The sequence below is a fragment of the Centropristis striata genome, chromosome 17 (assembly GCF_030273125.1).
Source record: "Centropristis striata isolate RG_2023a ecotype Rhode Island chromosome 17, C.striata_1.0, whole genome shotgun sequence".
Taxonomy (NCBI): Eukaryota; Metazoa; Chordata; class Actinopteri; order Perciformes; family Serranidae; genus Centropristis; species Centropristis striata.
Genome location: NC_081533.1, coordinates 16,985,570 through 17,004,681, shown reverse-complemented (window position 1 = coordinate 17,004,681; position 19,112 = coordinate 16,985,570). Strand labels below are relative to the sequence as shown.

Here is a 19,112-nt window from a genome sequence, read left to right as displayed (position 1 = left end):
GAATATGTTATAAATCTCCAAACCAAATCCAACTGTTATTTTGACAATAAGAATATGTTTTTAAAAGTCATACTTTTTTTTTGAGAATTTAAAAATTACTGTAGTTTAAACATAGATAAACCATAATACAAAAAATATTGCAATACAGTTAAAATTACATGATAGCAGTGTTAGAATAATGTTTTTTGTCAGTAGACTCTCTGGTACATTTTGTTTATGCCGAAATAATTATATTACATTTTACAAATTCATATTACATATAAGAATATTTAGAAATACAGTAAAACTATGCTAATATAAAGAGTAAACTAAAGGTATTATGTTATTGCAGTCATGTAAAAAAATGTTTTCTCCAATTTCTTGTTCATTTTAATAATATGACAATAAAAATAGCTCATAAGCATTTAATTTAAGAGCTGATATCTAGTCCTTTTCCATGGTTTTCTTGATAATGATTTTGGTTATTATCAAGAAAACCATGGAAAATGTCAAGATATTAGCTCTTAAATTAAACTCTTATAAGCTATTTTTGTTGTTATCATTATATTTGTCCAAACAAATGTTCCTTTAGTTGCACCAGGTATTAAAATGAACAATAAGCTGAAGAAAACAATGGTATAAATATTGAATTATTTGCATTTTTACAACTTCTTCTCTCCTGTCCTCTCCCCTCAGCTCTGTGTAAACAGATTTTCAGTGAATATTTGTCACGTGACCGTTCGTCTCATCAGAATCAATCATGTCTCCACAGTGTCTCTGAGGAGCAGAATTTAATGTTTGTAACAGGATCTAGTTATTACAAACATTTTATTTTTGGCGACGTTTTAAATGAGACATGTAGAATAAAGAGATTTTGACAGAAATATCACAATCAATTTTGAGCTTCAATTTGGTTACTTGGGCTGCAAGCTGAGCTGCTCCTGTACCTTTGCTTAGTTTCTTACTCTGATAATTTAATACCCAGATGTCTGATGACTAAAATCCTTTAATTTTTTTTATTTACAATTTTATATTTTTCATTACTCACACTTACATTTGTCTGTTTTGTGTTATTTTCTTGGCCCCAATGTGCTTCCATACTTTCTGATGCCACCTTAAGATGATTAATTTATTGTTGCAAGGAATCTAGAAAGCTGCAAATATGTATTTCTTCACAAAAAAAGTGACATTTTTTCGCATCAAAAACACGATAAAAGCCTGTTTTGGTGAGAAAAATGCATTCTCTTTGACATCCCATGCCGAAATAATTTCACATGCTCCTCCAGGGAAATTATAATGTTATTTTAGTTGATAACATGTGTAACATATGTGCGTCTGTCAACTGAGTGGTACTTTTATTGGTGGCTGGAGCCGGATCCATTAATAAGAGCTGATGGAAAGAACAGCGGTTTAGGTGGTCATGTTTGGCCTCACAGGGACACAGAGAGTCGGCTGCTGCTGCTCTGTGGAAATAATAAAGAAAACAGCTGTCGTAAAAGTGAAGAATCTGGGTTTTTTGGGGGAAGTGGGAGTGCATTCTTCTGCCTGACCCAGATTGAAGAACAGAGGACTGATGGGAATGAAAGGAGAGCTGGGAAAAAGAGAGAGAGGAGCAGAACATGGAGGCGTAAAGGAACGTGAAGGAATTAAACTCAAATTACCTGGGGGCCACTGGAGGTCAAAATGACTAATGACTATTACTAAAAAAGACACAACATGACTTAAAAAAAGAAACAAAATGACCAAAAAAAGGCACAAAATGACCAAAAAAAAGACACAAAATGACAGGAAAGAAATGACTTAAAAAGACACACAATCATTAAAAAAAAGACACAAAATGACCAAAAAAAGACACAAAATGACAGGAAAGAAATGACTTAAAAAAGACACTAAATTATTAAAAAAGACACACAATCATTAAAAAAAGACACAAAATGACAGGAAAGAAATGACTTAAAAAAGACACTAAATTATTAAAAAAGACACACAATCATTAAAAAAAGACACAAAATTACCAAAAAAGACACAAAATGACAGGAAAAAAATTAATTAAAAAAGAAACAAAATGACCAAAAAACCCACAGAATTACCAAAAAGACACAAAATTATAAAAAAAGACAATTATTAAAAAAAGACACAAAATGACCAAAAAAAGACACAAAATTACAAAAAGACACAAAATGACTTGAAAAATTGCTTTAAAAAAACACAAAATTACAAAAAAAACTAAATTACTTAAAAAAAGAAACAAAATGACCAAAAAAAAGACACAGAATTACCAAAAAACACACAAAATTATTAAAAAAGGCACACAATTATTTTTAAAAGACACAAAATTACCAAAAAAGTAATTAAAGGGACCTTCCACACACAACACTATAAAGTGCCATTCATATTAAACTCACATTAAACTTTCATATCAAGGTGAGGGCCACAAAATATCATCACAAGGGCCACAATTGGCCCACGGGCCGCTAGTTTGAGACCCATGGTTTATATTGGTAAAAGAGGAGGAAGGGATGAGAAACAGGCCTCACTAACAAGAAGAAGAAAGCCTGTGGGAGGCAGGGAGGAGAAATGTTTATGTTGGGCTGCTCAGAGCGGAGAGGTGGAACGAAGAAGATGAATTATAGGAGGAACAAGAACAAGGCATCATGGGAAGTCATGAAGGGAAAGAGGCTGCAATGATTAATCTGAGCTGCAGACATAAACCAGGACAACAATGATGTCTTGCAGTCTGCAGACACGCCCTGTGAACCAAAGTTATCATAGTTTGGGATTTTTCATTAGTTTTAGTTTTAATTTCGTTGTGATTTTTTGTTTTCAAATTCAGTTAGTTTTAATGAGTTTTTACAGTGAGTTCGCTTGTTTTAATTAGTTTTTATTTTTTGGAAAATGCTTACTTTTATTTTAGCTTTTATTAGTTTTAGTGTTAGTTTTTTGTTTCCTTTATTTCCTTTGTCTGATCCATCTCAGCCACAATAAGGTTATTAAGTCATAAAACCAGATAGATGAAATAGATTTCATATCAACCAAAAAGGTTTACGTACACTGAAAAAAAGAGATTTTTTTTGGCCCTGTAATTATTATTACAATCATCTATATAAATTCTACAAAGAAATACAAATTCAGTGCTTTTACTTTAAAATAGCAGTTTTTCATGTAGTGCATTAGTGATTGTTTGTTATTATGTGTCCTCAGTTTTGTATGTAAATTGAATCATTCGTTCCAAGTTATATTCACTAAACCAGTCAAAAAAAATGAATGTGTATGAAAAAAGTTGTTAGTTATTAGTTATTAGTTCAGTTAGTTATCATCTTCACACACACACACACACACACACACACACACACACACACACACACACACACACACACACACACACACACATTTCTTGCTTTATAGATTGATAATACATTTACTGTTTACATTCATTTAAAAAAAGTTATATTTTATCCTGTGCAGTATTTTATGCTTAGATTCTCATTTCCTTCCTCACTTTCTTTCTTATCTATAATTCATGAGAATTGTTGGAGGGAGGCTCAGACTTTTAATTTCCCATTCTTCTGCATGTGATAAGCCCGGGGGGCTGGGCGGCTCTGCACCATGTGTGGAGTCCGCCTCGGTCTCCCCGGGTCCTGGTGGTCTCTGTGATGGCGTCCTCTATGGCTGTGGGCTCTGCCACCTCTCAGTGTGGATGCTCCCACAGGTTGCTTTTTCCTCATCTGGATCCTCGGTGCCTTGCCATGTCTCTACACTGTCAATCAATATGTGCTGTGTGTGAGTCTGAGTGTGTGTTTGTGTGCGTGCATGACTAAATGCGAGTGTGCATGTTTGTGTATGTATACTTACAGATGTGTATGTGGGGGAGGGAGGGGTGGGTTTTGTCATTTTTATTGTTTGTTTTTTCTTATTTTTTGTAAAGCACTTTGTGTTGCATTTTTGTGTATGAAAAGCGCTATATAAATAAAGTTTGATTTGATTTGAATTGATTTGATAAACCTTGAACCTTGAACCACTTTTCCCCAGGTGTGAAGGAGGTGTAATGTTTTTGATGCCCACAAGGTGTCGCAATTTAACTTATAAAAAACATGTAAATGGTACTTAATAAAAAGTAAAAGAAAATAATTAGAATGTTAAAGCATCCAATACAACACTTTTTTTTCTAGTGGCCATTTATTTTCCGGACAATGTCTGTTTCATAGATTCTTTTCATTACTTCAACATGATCCTGATTGATGTTTTTGCACATTCTGCACCAAACGGTGCAGCTTTCTCATTCTAAAACACTTACACACATATGTTTCCCTCCTGAAAATTTTAAATAGTTTTAAATTCTAAACCCTGTTAAAAGTTTTGGCTTACTCACAATCTAACTAACCCCCTTTTTCAAATTTAAAGAATCAAATACAATTAAAATAAAATATTAATTTAATATTTTTTATATTATTAGAATATAATATATATAATATTTATTATATTGAATTAATATTGTATTAATTAGATATATGTATTACTACATTTAAAGGTTATTATTTATTTCATTTGTATATATATCATTTTTAAAATTAACATTTTTTATATCTATATATTTTATATTGTTTCATTTTATTTTTTTTAATTTTTTTATTGAATTATGTCATGATCTATGTAATCAAAGTAATCTTCATCAAGACTCATAGGTCTTATTTGCCTCAACCTGAACCTTCTGCAAAATCATAGTTGAAACAAATCAACTATGACTCTCAACTATGAATCAACTATTCAAATTAAAATAAAACTAAAATAGCATATACATAAACAAGTAAGGCTCATTAAAGGCCACAAAAATACAGGTATATAGTATATTTACATAATAAATAGATAAATAAAAAACAAAATATATATTTGTTTTATTATTATTCATATTTTAATACGATTTATACATTAAATGTTTACATGCACTTGTAGGTAATCAAATATTCATAAAAACATATTAAAAAAATATTTTTTAAGCAGTGAAAGTAATTGATGACCAACTCCTCGAACTGCTCCACTGACCCAGTTGGAGAAAGCGTCGATAGCTCTTGACTCGACTAATATTCCTGGTGTGCATATGATAAAGTCAAGCTATCTGTGATAAGTCAGTTGAACCGGAAATTGAGGAAGTCTGCTTTCAAATTAAAACGGCACAATTTGATACCCTTAAAAGGAGGAACGATTTAATATTACGTAGAGAACAAAAATATAGATCTGAAATGATGAGGCGATAATAATGTGGCAATTAAATCGTAAAACGGGACATATTATAAGATTGACAATGATATTGTATGTATGGCAACTTTACGACTCTCGAAACGGAAGTTGTTGTAATTGTCGCAAACTTGACGCTCGCTTTGCGTTTTCAGTTTTAAGTGGCAAAAACAACACATACTGCGGACAAATTCACACTACTGCATTATTTTGGTGCGTCGACTGAAGACAATCTTCTAATGTGGACTCCTTTGGTGCACCTCTTGTGTTTTAAACAGGCTTTTTGTGGGTTTACGCAGAATGACGCAGGATTTTCACCAAGCAGCAGCAGCAGCAGCAGCAGCTTTAGTTTACATTGGCTGCTGTTGACATAAGCAGCAGCGAAGACGGCGGCGGAGCAAATCCGAGTCACAAGACTTATTATTTACTGAGCTGGACGGCTGCTTTCTTCCCCACACAGGTAAAGTAGGGCCTCAAGTTACCACTTTCCTCTTTTGTTTGTAAATTACGCGTAAATTGAGGCGGTAACATTCAACTAAGTTAGCCCAACGGTCGTTATTTTGTCAGTTTGAAACAAGAGCTACACGCGCTAACTAGGCTGATAATCTTCTCTCGTGAGCCGCAGTGGTTCAGTCTCTACTGCAGCTTCAACCCTTTAACTCTCCGTCACCCTGTTAAAATAATCACCTAAGTCATTTTTTTCAAGTTTTGCAGGAAACACAAAAAACTTCACCAAAAGTGAAAGTGTCTATATGACATTTATTGATCATTTCACTCAAAAAGGATGTAACCAAGGATGGCTACTGGCATAGTAATAACACTGTGAGTAAATTATGTAACTTAAGAGAAATGAATGACTCAGGCAATCCTTTGTGACTTAAGCAAGATATGGTGACACTTTATTTTGAAGGTGTCTACATAAGAGTGACACAAGCCTGTCAGAAACATGACATGACAAGTATCATGAGCATTAATGTTACTTCAAAGTGTCATTAATGTTCATGACACATCCCATGTCATGTTTCTCTTGTGTAGACACCTTCAAAATAAAGTGTTACCAATATTAGTTGTCAACAATAAAACACACACAATAATCAATCATGGCTTCACAGTGTCTCTGAGGAGCATAATTTAATGTTTTTAACAGGATCTAGTTATTACAAACGGTTTATTTTTGGCGACGTTTTAAATGAGATATGTGGAATAAAGTGATTTTGACAGAAATATCAAAATTTTAAGCTTTGGTTTGGTTACTTGGGCTGCAAGCTGAGCAGCTCCTTTACCTTTGCTAGTTTGTTACTCTGATAACTTAAGACCCAGATGTTTGATGACTAAAATCCTCCACCTGCTTAAGATATAAAGTTGACAATAACAAATCATAATCATAAAAGATGTGGCTTACACTCAAGATAAAAAAGTTAATTTATGAAGCTTCTGGAAGACAACCAAAAGGCTGACAAATCTTCATGTTTCAAAACTTACTCACAATTGTATTACTTTATTTGTCTGTTTAAATACTCAAACACAAATAAAATAAATATTAATTTAATCTTTTTTATAAATAATTTAAAAGTATACATTTTGATAACTACAATAAAAAGGTTTTTGAAGTAAATTGTTTAAAATTTTGTATACAGATTTATGTATTTAGTCCCAGGTTAATTCAGGTTTCAGCCCTTTAACTGTAGTCATATGAAGAATAGAGGAGGGGAAACGGTTGCGAACACTTCCCTGTAACTGGAGATGTGCTGTCATTTCTGGCTTTGATGAACCGGTTGATAGGACCAGCTGTGGGTGTCCCAGTCGGCGGTTTCTCAACAGCCCGCAAAGACGTTTACAAGAATTTGTTGTTATGAAACAGTTAGTTAGTAGGTAGAAGCTTGAAGAAGCCACACTTTGCTTTGCTTGAGGGGAACATGTTTCAGTTTTTGGCGAGCTTGTATCGAAAATATGCAGCCGACAGTGACAGAGGTAAAGCTGCTATCATTCTTCCGTGCTGACTGAGGAATTCCTAAAAGAGGCTTGTCGCTGTGTGTTAAATTTGTCCTCTTGGTGCGTTGCAAACAGGATTTGAAGGGATGGAAAACCCCGGCTACCGCACCGGGAGCTTTGACAGCCTCCACCACCCCAGTGACGATGATGATGATGAGATGGTGGACATCGCAGGAGCAACACTGGACTTCAGCACGGACGACGACCCTCCTCTCAGCTCAGGTAGGAAGCTGCTCGGTGTTGTGTTTAAACCTCTTAAGTCCAGGAGATTTTGGTTCAAATTTGTCAGCTTCCCATGCATTTGTTTCTGTCTCTGTTTAGCATCTTTCAGTCTGTCCTTACATCACATGCATGGCTCCTTTTTCTCCACACAAACTTGGCTATCAGTCAGATTTTTCATTTTTTTCAAATTATAGTACAGTATAAAGCTGCCAGGAACCCAAAATACAAACAAAAGACACAGGTTTCTATGGGAATGTACCTTTTTTTCTTATTTTTTAACGATTTTTACACACAAGAACAGCAGAAAAAATAATCGATGAATAAAACTATCTAACAGTCTATTTGCATGTAAATTACAAATAGTAATAGTTTTCATTGTAGAACATAAATGGCACTTTCAGCTAGTCTGTTGTATAAAAAAAGTTATTACTGTAAATAAAGCATGCTCAGTATATTTTCAATGAATCGATGGACTCCAGAGGGTTTTAAAGCAAAAGTCCAGTTAAGGCAGGATGAAGGGTTTTCTTCTATTTCTTCAGATTTCAGGATAGTATGCAGACATAGAAATACTCCTGTGGCTGCACAAATGTTGCGGGAAATTTATGGGGATAGAATGAGATCATTATTATTTTACACATTTGCTCATTGACTTTGGAAACATATATTTATTAACTTTAAATTGTTTTATTGAACTTTCTATTGAACCTTACATGGCAACTGAAAAACTAATAAACAAATACAGAAAAAAATAAAAATGAAAAGATTATATTTATATATTAATTCTTATAATTATGTTTGTATTATTATACAATAAAATATTTCAAATATATCTTGCAAGACCAGTGCGCTTCCCAACCTAGTTAACATATATTTAATATCTAATCTATTTTTTTTATTTTTTTTTTTACAGCGTCCTTGGGTGTTTTAAAAGGCGCTTTAAATATAATGCATTGTAATTATTATTATTATTTAAAAGAAAACATTTAAAGACCAAAATAAATTAGATAAATTGTTATATATATTATTTTATAAAATCATAGTGCGCTACACTATAATTATATCATTTTCTGAGGGGGCAATATTCTGAAAAATCAAAAAAATGATTCAGAATTTCTCATATTAAATGAACTATCTCTGAAATTAAAGAGGTACATTTTTGAGAGAAAAAAGTAATTTTTCTGAGATTAAAACCAAAAATTAAGCGGGGAAAAAAGAGGATTTTTTCTTTTTTGGGGTCAGTTGAACTCCAAATAGTTTTTTGTTAATGTACATCTTTTCTCACATTAATTTTGATTTTTTTTCTTTGAATATTAGCCCCTCTCCTAGCTCCATAATTGTTTCTAATATGCCATTATACTCTACTATCTACCATCTATAAAAGGCATTTACCCACCCCCAATTATCTTTTATTACCCGTTATCAGTTGTTATGATGTGTTTATGATGTTATATGTTGTGCCTACTGTCTTATGTTACATCATATCTTTTATTACCAGTTATAAATTCCCATACTTGACACTCCGTAACGACCTACTTGTTTGAATTGGTTGGATGATTTCTTCAAACATCATAAAACGTGGCTGTCTTAGTCAACAACACGGCTCAGATTTGGAGCCATGGCACAAGATATGATGAGTTGTTGATCTCTCATTATTATCAGGAATGTTTTCATGGTAGAATATTTAATTATTAATGTCAAAAACAACACCAGATGAGCTCTTTAACACAGTCCTGTGTGTGTGTGTGTGTGTGTGTGTGTGTGTGTGTGTTACAGCTGTTAAGCTATATCTGTAATCGCTGGATACAGTGAGTGTGTGTGTCACATGTTTTCAGTGAGTTGTGGTCATACGTCTGAATAATCAGTTACTACGCATTCTCACACACACACACACACACACACACACACACACACACATACGGGTGATTCTCATGAACATGGTGCAGCTCATAACAAACATCCAAGAGCATTAAATACATATTTTCTTTGACCCTTTATAACAAATACAATCTAAAGTCACTGTTTAATATGACTTTATAATCTATTTTTAAAGAATTTTAAGGTATTTTCTGACATTTTTAGAGACACTGTGAGCAAAATTCATTACCGTAACACATTTTTAAATAAAAAAAAAACAAAAAATGTTTTTAATTTTTTTTCTTTGGCAAGCACTTAAATATGCTCAAGGGTAGCTGGTATCACCAACATGTATTTTATTAAAATATACACATATTTTAATGCAAACAATTCAATCATTACCGTAACATTTAACCATTTATTCTCATCAATTTTCATTCAGATTTTGTTCTTCATACATTGTTAAAAACAATTATGTTTGATTATATTCTGTTAAATTATACATTTTTAAACAAATTTATTTTTATTTTTATAAAGTTTATTAAATATTTATTGTATATAAGTGTGGGGAAACCATGACATTTTTATCTGGACGCATTACGGTAATGAATTTGTGAATCAAAAATATGTTTAAAAATATAGAAAATATTATTTTTAACACAAAACAATGAATTGTGCCCCATTATGGCTATATTGTTCATTCATATAAAAGTGAAATATATTTAGTTTAATAAAGTATGTCCTTATAATCTTCACAGACAGAACTTTTGATTTTACTTTGCAAAAAAGCAGCATAAAAACAACCAGTAAAGTGAGTTGTAGTTCTCGTAGTACTCTGGTTGAGCTCTGGCTGTTTCTGCACCAGGTCTGCCCGGCGACCGATGATGTCACATAGTGACTCCCCTGTAGTACACAGGCTCTTCATGGCCACATATGACTTGCATAAACTAGCTTTGATCTAGCAACTAGATTGATCTAATCATTGATGGTTGCTTTGCTGATGTCATCATGGGGCCAGTGTAAGACCTCACTGTGGAGTTGACTCATTTAAGCCAATTAAAGCGGAGATCCAGAAAAAATGTTGAGCAAAGAGCTAATATATTTGCATGTAAATTTGCATTTTTGCCTCAAAAAGAAGGTTTTAGCCTTTGCTTTTAAAGTCTGCAGCTCCACTCCAGGCAGGCTTCCTGCTGACTCATTGGTATTGATTAAAAACCCCATTAACCTCCTGCATTTGTATTATGGTCGGTTTGTGCCATGGTGAGGTTTAAATCTCTCTCAGAATCTCCTCAGGGTGATTCAGATCACTTAAAAAAAAGCTACATTTGATTTTTGAAGAAGAGCATGTTCTTCTAGAAATACAAAACAACTCTTCATTCCTTACATGGAAAAACCTGCTTCAAAGGTTCATAATAACCTTGGCCTTGTTTGTCTTACTAAATGACTTAAAAACAGCCAGAGTAAATATTACAGACACTTTCTGTGTGGAAAAACTTGCCTATTTTTTTTATTTTAAGTAAATGTCACTCCAATTTTTTTCCAGTGTAGAGAAAAAAAGCAGTCAGCGTAGATATCCGCCTCTTGGTTACAAGTGATGTCATTGAGACATCAGCAGCACCATGTCGTCACCAAAAGTTTAAAGGCAGCGATAAGACCGAGCCAACAGGAAGGAAAGTCTGGAGACGAGATTTTCCCTCAATGGATGCAGCTTCTGTTGGCTTCAACCATGTGTTTCCGCTGTATCAGCGTTTTGCGGGAGCGGAGAAAAAAAAGCACAGCCTTGTTTTTCAACTGAAAACCATGTATTTTTAAAATTACACAGTGGTTTGTGAAGGAAAATCATAACCTACAACAGAGTGTGTTTGTGTGTGTAGTGATCCGGTTCAAATAGAAACAGGAGAATCAGCGAAACTGGAAAGTTTCCGTGTTCTAGTAAGGCTTGGCGGCGGGCTGATTAGACTTGTGTGTCGGGCTCTGGGGAAATCAGGAGGTTTGGGCTGCGAGGCCGGCTTAATTTCACCCTCCACCGTTCAGAGTCCTTCATTAAAGTTTAGCATGACGGCAAAAAAACCTGTGCTTTTATCTGTGCTGGCAGATGTTGCTGGAAGAGGTCACTGTATAGATAGACGTGAGAACACTTCAGGTTGTATCCTCAGATCTTCAGATCAGACAAACTCAGTTGATACAACGAATTTTGGACAAATAATGAAGCAGATAACAACTAAAACATCTCTCTGTCTGTGCATTTATATATTTTTGTTTAAAGTAAGTTTAAAGGTCCATTCTGACCTCCTGAGTGTGTAACAGTCAGCTTCAAGCCAGAGACTCCTTGGAAAGTAATAACTTGCGACTTTGGGATTCGTCAGAAAAGTCTAAATGACCACAGAAAGACACAAATTGACACAAAAAAAACACAAATTGACCACAAAATGATCAAAAAAAGACACAAAATGACCAAAAAAGACACAAAATGACCACAAAGGACACAAAATGACTAAAAAAGACACAAAATCACAAAAAAAGACACAAAATAGCCAAAAAAAAAAGAAACAAAATCACCAAAAAAAGAAACTTAATGTCCAAAAAAAGGAAACAAAATGACCAAAAAAGACACAAATTGACCACAAAATGGTCAAAAAAAGACACAAAATGACCAAAAAAGACACAAAATGACCACAAAGGACACAAAATGACCAAAAAAGTCACAACATTACCAAAAAAATACACAAACTAGCCAAAAAAAGAAACAAAATGACCAAAAAAGACACAAATTGACCACAAAATGATCAAAAAAAGACACAAAATTACCCAATAAAGAATCAAAATGACCACAAATTGATTAAAAAAGACACAAAATAGCCAAAAAAAGAAACAAAATGACCAAAAAACCCCACAAATTGACCACAAAATGATAAAAAAAAAAGACACAAAATGACCAAAATAGACACTAAATGACCACAAAGGACCAAAAAAGACACAAAATGACTGGCGTCCCCAATTGGGGTTGGGACCCCAAGGTTGAGAATAGCTGCTCTAGATAAAGATCTCATTTTATTTCCTGCCTTTTTAGTATTTCGGCTCACACATTTCCTCCGTTTCTTCCCCTCTCGAGGCAGGGGAAAGTGCTGTTGGGTCCCTAACCGCTCATTAGTGCACACTTGAACTTGTTGCCAAGCGAGTCTTCCTAAAAGCCATTCACAGAGCGCTCGTAATCGTTTAGCCTTGTGTGACCTGTTGCTCAGGGACTCATTAGCCTCCAATGTTTATCGAAGAGACTCTGAGCCGAGGAGGATACCAGCCAAAATACTGGCTTGGGAATAATATCAAGGCACTCTGCTTTCCTCTGTTAACAACTAATGTACAGGAAAATACCCCTGTTGCTATGTACAGGGTTGGTACCAAGGTTATTATAGTTGACGAAAACTAACGAAATAACGAAATCTAGAATTGAAAAAACATTTTCGTTAACTGAAATAAAAATAAAAACTAGAGTTTTTAAAAAAAACGATAACTAACTGAAACTGCTTTTTGTGGTTACAAAACTAACTAAAACTAACTAAAATTATAGTGAAAATGTCCTTAGTTTTAATTTTTTTGTCAACTTTTTCCATTCATAATTCAGTGTTTCTATTTGAACATGCAACACATGGTGAATATGTTTACTGAGACTGGGATGTCTACACTCGAACCAAAATTCAAATCACCCGGAACTGTAAGAGTTAATAACCTTATTGGGGCTGAGATGATAAACCAAAGGAAATGAAGGCAAAAAATGTTATGACCTCTTTGAATCTGGCACCCAACATATAGCCCATTTAAAAAAAACTAAAACTAACACTAAAACTAATAAAAACTGAACTAAAATTAAGCATTTTCAAAAAATAAGAAGTGAACTAAAATTAAAAAGCTCACTTGAACTTTGAAAACAAAAATTCACAACGAAATTAAAACTAAAACTAAAGACAAATCCAAAACTATTATAACCTTGGTTGGTACGGGTGCTTGAAATCCTTGAAAATGCTTAAATTTAAATGTTGTATTTCCAAGGTTTATTAAAAAGTGCTTGGATTTTGGATAAAGTGCTTGTAAATGCTTGAAATTCTTTTCTTTTTTTAACTCTCTTTATTAATTTTCTCATTTTTAACATAAAACAGTCACACATCCACGATGCACATTTACACGTATACAATCACATATAAGTGTCGTTTAAATTATAATTTAAATAGTATAATAATATATCTCAGTATGAAAAAAAACAGATAAAGGGGGTTACTTTAAGAAACAAGATTGTACTTATATATATTAATATACCCAGACATATATACGTTCGGGAAAAAAAAAAAAAAATTAAATAAATAAAATACAAAGTAAATTTAAAAAATGCTTGAAATTCTTACTGTATTTCTCTTGCAATCTGACTATATCCATCTATAAACTATAGATAATCACATGTTCAATGTAAAAAATAATGAGTAGCCTATCTGAAATGAAGAGCGTTCCTCCTAAAAATGTGACACCATCACTGTTGGTATGGTTCAGTGAAATCTCCACCTTTTAGTATGTAAGTACTGATCTAAACATGTAATTTACAACAGGTGTAAGATACTGGAAAAGCTTGGAAACGGGAAATTTCAATAGAATCCATTGAGGATTGGATGGATAAATAAAGCGTGAATACATATTTTCTTTGACCCTTTATAACATATACAATCTAAAGTCACTGTTTAATATGAATTTATAATCTATTTTTAAAGAATTTTAAGGTATTTTCTGACATTTTTAGAGACACTGTGAGCAAAATTCATTCCCGTAACACATTTTTAAATAAAAAACCAACAAAAAAAAAGGTTGTTTTTTCTTTGGCAACCACTTAAATATGCCCAAGGGTAGCTGGTATCACCAACATGTATTTTACTAAAATATACACATATTTTAATGCAAACAATTCTATCATTACCGTAACATTTAACCACTTATTCTCATCAATTTTCATTCAGATTTTGTTCTTTAAACATTGTTAAAAACAATTATGTTTGATCATATTCTGTTAAATTATACATTTTTAAACAAATTTGTATTTATTTTTATTTTTATAAAGTTTATTAAATATTGGGCCAAAATTTAAAACTTGAATAAAATCGCGGGCCAACATTGAACAAATAAACCTTTTAATATATACCAAACATGTTTTGCTTTAACATTAAATATGGAACCAGCAACGCTTATAAACATACAATATATAACTAAATAGTGCAGACATGCTAAATCAAATTTCAAATAAAAAACACATAAATGTCATTAATTTATTAAATAAAAATTAAATAAAAATCGTATGCCTCTTTTCTATCTGCATCCTTCTGATTTAAATATCAAAATAAACTTTTTCAACAGGTTAATAAATTCTGCCTTTCTTTTCGACATTTTTGGGAAGGGAGACAGCTCTAGCTTGAGGTTGCTATGACGACTGTCACAGAGGAGCGCGTTTCTGGGTCCTGTCCTGATTGACGCGCCAAAACAACAGCAGGGCATTGTGGGATTTGTAGTATTAGCGATAAATGCGCCGTATAATACCAGCGGGTCAGCTTTTATAGTACAATAATAATATAATAATTTGGTATTGCCTCGCCAAATTTGGCCCGCGGGCCAGAGTTTGACACCCCTGATGTAAAGGGATCAGACGAATGGAAAAGATTTTCTGTCATTGGGCTTTTCATTCCCAACGGCAAATTTCAATAGAATCCATTGAGGATTGGATAAATAAAGCGTTCTCTGTGTTCCTCTAAGAAAAGATCACCTTCCCCATGAAAGGTGTCTCTCTAAAGGAACCAGCATGCTTCTGCATGTCCTGGTCGTCTGGCTTCGCTGCCTGTCTGTTATTTTCTCTTTCAAGAACAGAAATGCAGAAGTGAGATGATAACAGCACTTGATAACAGCCAAAAATGTGTCCAGACGGAAACTCTGCATGCACCATTAATGTTCATGTAGCTCAACCTTAACGTGCAGATTTTCTGTCCAGTTTTCATCGTTTCTGTCCTGAAATATTTTAACTTGATCAACATCTTCGAATGTTGACGCTGTCCTATTTTGGCCGTTTTTAAATACTTTTGATTTTGCCCTTCATGTACCACATAAAAAATGTTTCCTATACACATATTTGGTATCTATTTTTTCTTCGCCTATACCAGGGGTCTCACACTCAAACTACTTGGGGGCCACTGGAGGCAGTATCAAAATGACCAAAAAAAGACACAAAATGACAAAAAAAAGATACAAAATGACAAAAAAAGACACAAAATGACAAAAAAAGACACAAAATGACAAAAAAAATACACAGAATTACCAAAAAAGACACAACATTTTTTAAAAAGACCAAGATGACAGAAAAAAAACTAAATTACTTAAAAAAAAAAAAAAAAGACCAAAAAAGACAAAAAATTATTAAAAAGACACAAAATGACCAAAAAAAAAAGACACAGAATTACCAAAAAGACACACAAATATTAAAAAAAGACACATTTAAAAAAAAAAGACAAAATTACCGGGGACCTTAAAGGGACCTTCCACACACAACACTGTAAAGTGCCATTCATATAAAACTCAAAAACTTAAAACTTAAACTTTCATATCAAGGTGGGGGCCACAAAATATCGTCACGAGGGCCGCAACTGGCCCGCGGGCCGCAAGTTTGAGACCCATGATCTTTATGATCTGACAATTATTTTCTCACTTTAACCTACTTGATCAACATATTGAGCACAAAAAACATGAAATCCGAGTGGAAAAATTATTATATTTATAAATATTATATTTACTACAATAAAAACCACAAATATGCTCAATGAACTGTTTTGGAACTTGAAAATGTAAACATAGGATACAAATGTGAACATATAAAAAGGTAAAAATGTAAATATAATAAAACTATATACAAAAGTCCCATAAAAACATGTATATTTATAAGCTTCTTTCCTTGTTAGCTGCAACTCTTCAAAACAAACTATATGTGAAATGACACAGAGAGCTACACCAACGCTCAGATATTTCTGTACTATCAAATTAAAACTATCATATCTTTGGTTTTACATGACCTAGGAATGTCAAACAAAAATTGGGAGAAAGTTTCAGGTCTGTTCTTTGGAGAGAAGTTGATAGCGGCGCTCCATGTGACCTGTTTTTTTCTGACCATAGACCTCAGAGGGTGAAGTAGCCATAATATATTTGTTTCATTTCCTGGTTTAAGTGAGGTAGATGTGATTTAATTCAACAACTGTAAAGAAAAAAGCTTCACAAAAACCTAGAGGGAAACAAAACTATTTAAAACTGAACCTCATGCAACTTTGAAGAGAAGGAAATAGTCTCTGAAAAGCCACACCTGGAAAAAAACACTGGAAGAGGGAATTTCCCCACCGCAGTGATAAAGCAAAATGAAGTGAAATATGAGCAGATTGCTCTGTTGAGCTATATGAATATACTTTTAGAAACATTACATTTAGCTTATGTGGAGTTGTGTTTCAACCATAGACTGTATATAAATAATGGACGTAGTCACCGTGACGTCACCCGTTGGTTTGTTGCCCGTTGGAAGCATCGAGTTCAGCGTTACAATCGTCGCCGTCTTGTTTCTGATACGGGGAACAACAAGACATTTTTACTGAACAAAACATTCAAATAAACTGTCATTAACTGAAAAGGGTCAAAGTCATGAGACCAAATCGGTAAACGTCCTCTTTTATATCTACACTACTGGTCAAAAGTTTTAGAACACACCAACTTTTCCAGAATTTAATTGAAAATAATGCAGTTTAATGTCTCAGTGTACTCTGAAATGAATGCACATTCGCAACATTTAAAATTCTTTATTGAGCATGATAGTATTTTGAAAGTAAAAAAAGGATTCAAAATCACATTTTATGTTGGACTAAAGGACTAAAAAAAGACACAAAATGACAAAAAAAGACACTGAAAGACACAAAATTCTGAAAAAAAGACACAAAATGACCAAAAAAAGACACAAAATGACTTACAAAGACATGAAAAGAATTCAAAAATGGACAAAATAGCGCAAGACTCCATAGAGTTAAGTTGTTAACCCCTTTCTTGTTCCCTGAAAAAAGGCCTACTTGTATAATTCTGAAATGTACATTATCTTTCAGTTTTGGTTAACCTTACCTTTTTTTATTTACCTCTGGCAGTTCACCACTTACCTTTGTACCCTTTCAAGCTGTTCATTTGACTTGAACTGCTTGAATTTCAATAAAATGGAAAAATTGGGGTGTTCTAAAACTTTTGACCGGTAGTGTATATAACGTTATATATAACTTTATTGACACGTTGCCGTGGATACGCATTGTTCTGCTTCTCTCCTGATGACCGCTCGCCTTGTTAGTGACCTGTCAATCAAAGGTAGCCCCGCCCCAAATCATATGATTCTTTATCTTCTATTTTCTTCTAAATGGGGCCATTATTAGAACTATTGACATCAAATTGTCTGAAGAAGATTTTTTTCTAGCGATTGAGTCAGTCACACTGCAAGCATCTTAACTGGTGACAACAGGATGTAATGATTGACAGGAATGAGTCAGATCTGTGTTTTTTTTTGTGCTATTACAGTGTTTACTCCATGAGGTCACAAGTAGTGACTGTGTGAAACAGGAAGCAGGGGAGGTGAAAAAATAGAAAAGAGATGAGTGAATGGTTCGATGCATAAAAGGAAAGGAAAACATGTTTTTTAATGTGAAGAATGGTGGACAGATTTCTCAGCTAAAAAGCTATAAAATGAAGTATTTGACTTTGATTATCAGAACTCTTTCCTGATGTCATATGTGACACGTTACAATGCTGCTTCCTGCAGAAAGCGGGCAAAATAAAGGTCAACCAGGGACATTATGAAAGCAGTGAATTTAACAATAGCTGTCAATCGGTCACGGCTTTGCCTCTACAGGAGTAAAAATTCCTCTTTCATCCATGCAAGGAAGAAGGGCTTTGCTGAGCTCACATTTTCTTCCTTTTACTGCAGTACCCTTCTGCACATTCATACAGTCATGAGCTGCCAGTACAGTCAGTGACTGACTGTTAACACTGCGAAAAGTCAGCTCTTAAAAACAAGGGAAAAAAGTACAAAAATGAGGTGTATTTAGCTTAAAATAAGCAAAATTATCTGCCGATGGAACAAGAAAATTTGCCTTGTCAAGACTTTCCAAAACAAGGAAAAAATATCTTATCAGTTTTTGCAGTGAAACCCCAAGATGCCGCTTTGAGCTGGATCAGTTAGAGGTTAAGTGCTCTTAAAGTGCACAAATACATCGTCGGAGCTTTTAATGAGAAAGAAAAAGGGCAGAGTTGTGGTCATTATGATGCTCTCCGCACCTTTAAAAGCTGTGACTCAGACACTGGAGGAGCCACGGTTAAATGAACTTTGATCGCTGAGGATTGTTTTAATCTTACATCAAGCTCATGAGGTTTAGTTTGAGATAAGACATCACGTATGAGGTCATGAAACCTCCGGTGAGATGTTCTGATCAAAGTATAAGTCCAGCTTCTCTCTGAGGTGGAGGGACTTTATATCATGGTGTCATGTAGGGCTGGATATAGTTTAAAATAGGGCTGCAAATAATACTTATGTTGTTTGGTAAATCAATTGCTTGCTGTATCAAATGTCAGAAGAAGTAAAGTAATCACATTTTTTGTTTCAATTGACATCACATGAGCCGTGATGTTGCAGAGTGAATGTCCTGCATCTCTCCAGGGGACCAACACGATTTCATTCCCTGATAATAATGTTATGTTGGGCTACTCGGGGTGCAGTGGTTAGCAGTTTTCAAGTTTTACAATAT

General features: G+C 33.8%; 1 protein-coding gene across 2 annotated transcripts in view; it reads left to right on the top strand.

Moving 5' to 3' along the window:
- Positions 1-5,334: 5,334 nt before the first annotated feature.
- The window catches only part of LOC131989971 (H(+)/Cl(-) exchange transporter 5-like), a 78,647-nt gene continuing 64,869 nt past the window's right edge, over positions 5,335-19,112 (top strand). Inside the window, exons 1-2 of one of the 2 annotated variants that reach the window (XM_059355350.1) lie at positions 5,335-5,671; positions 7,279-7,425. In XM_059355350.1, coding sequence (XP_059211333.1) covers positions 7,290-7,425 — 136 coding nt within the window. In that variant the 5' untranslated portion in view covers positions 5,335-5,671; positions 7,279-7,289. Of the gene's footprint in view, positions 5,672-6,349; positions 7,183-7,278; positions 7,426-19,112 lie in introns of those variants that run through there. The other variant, XM_059355352.1, reaches the window with a different exon arrangement.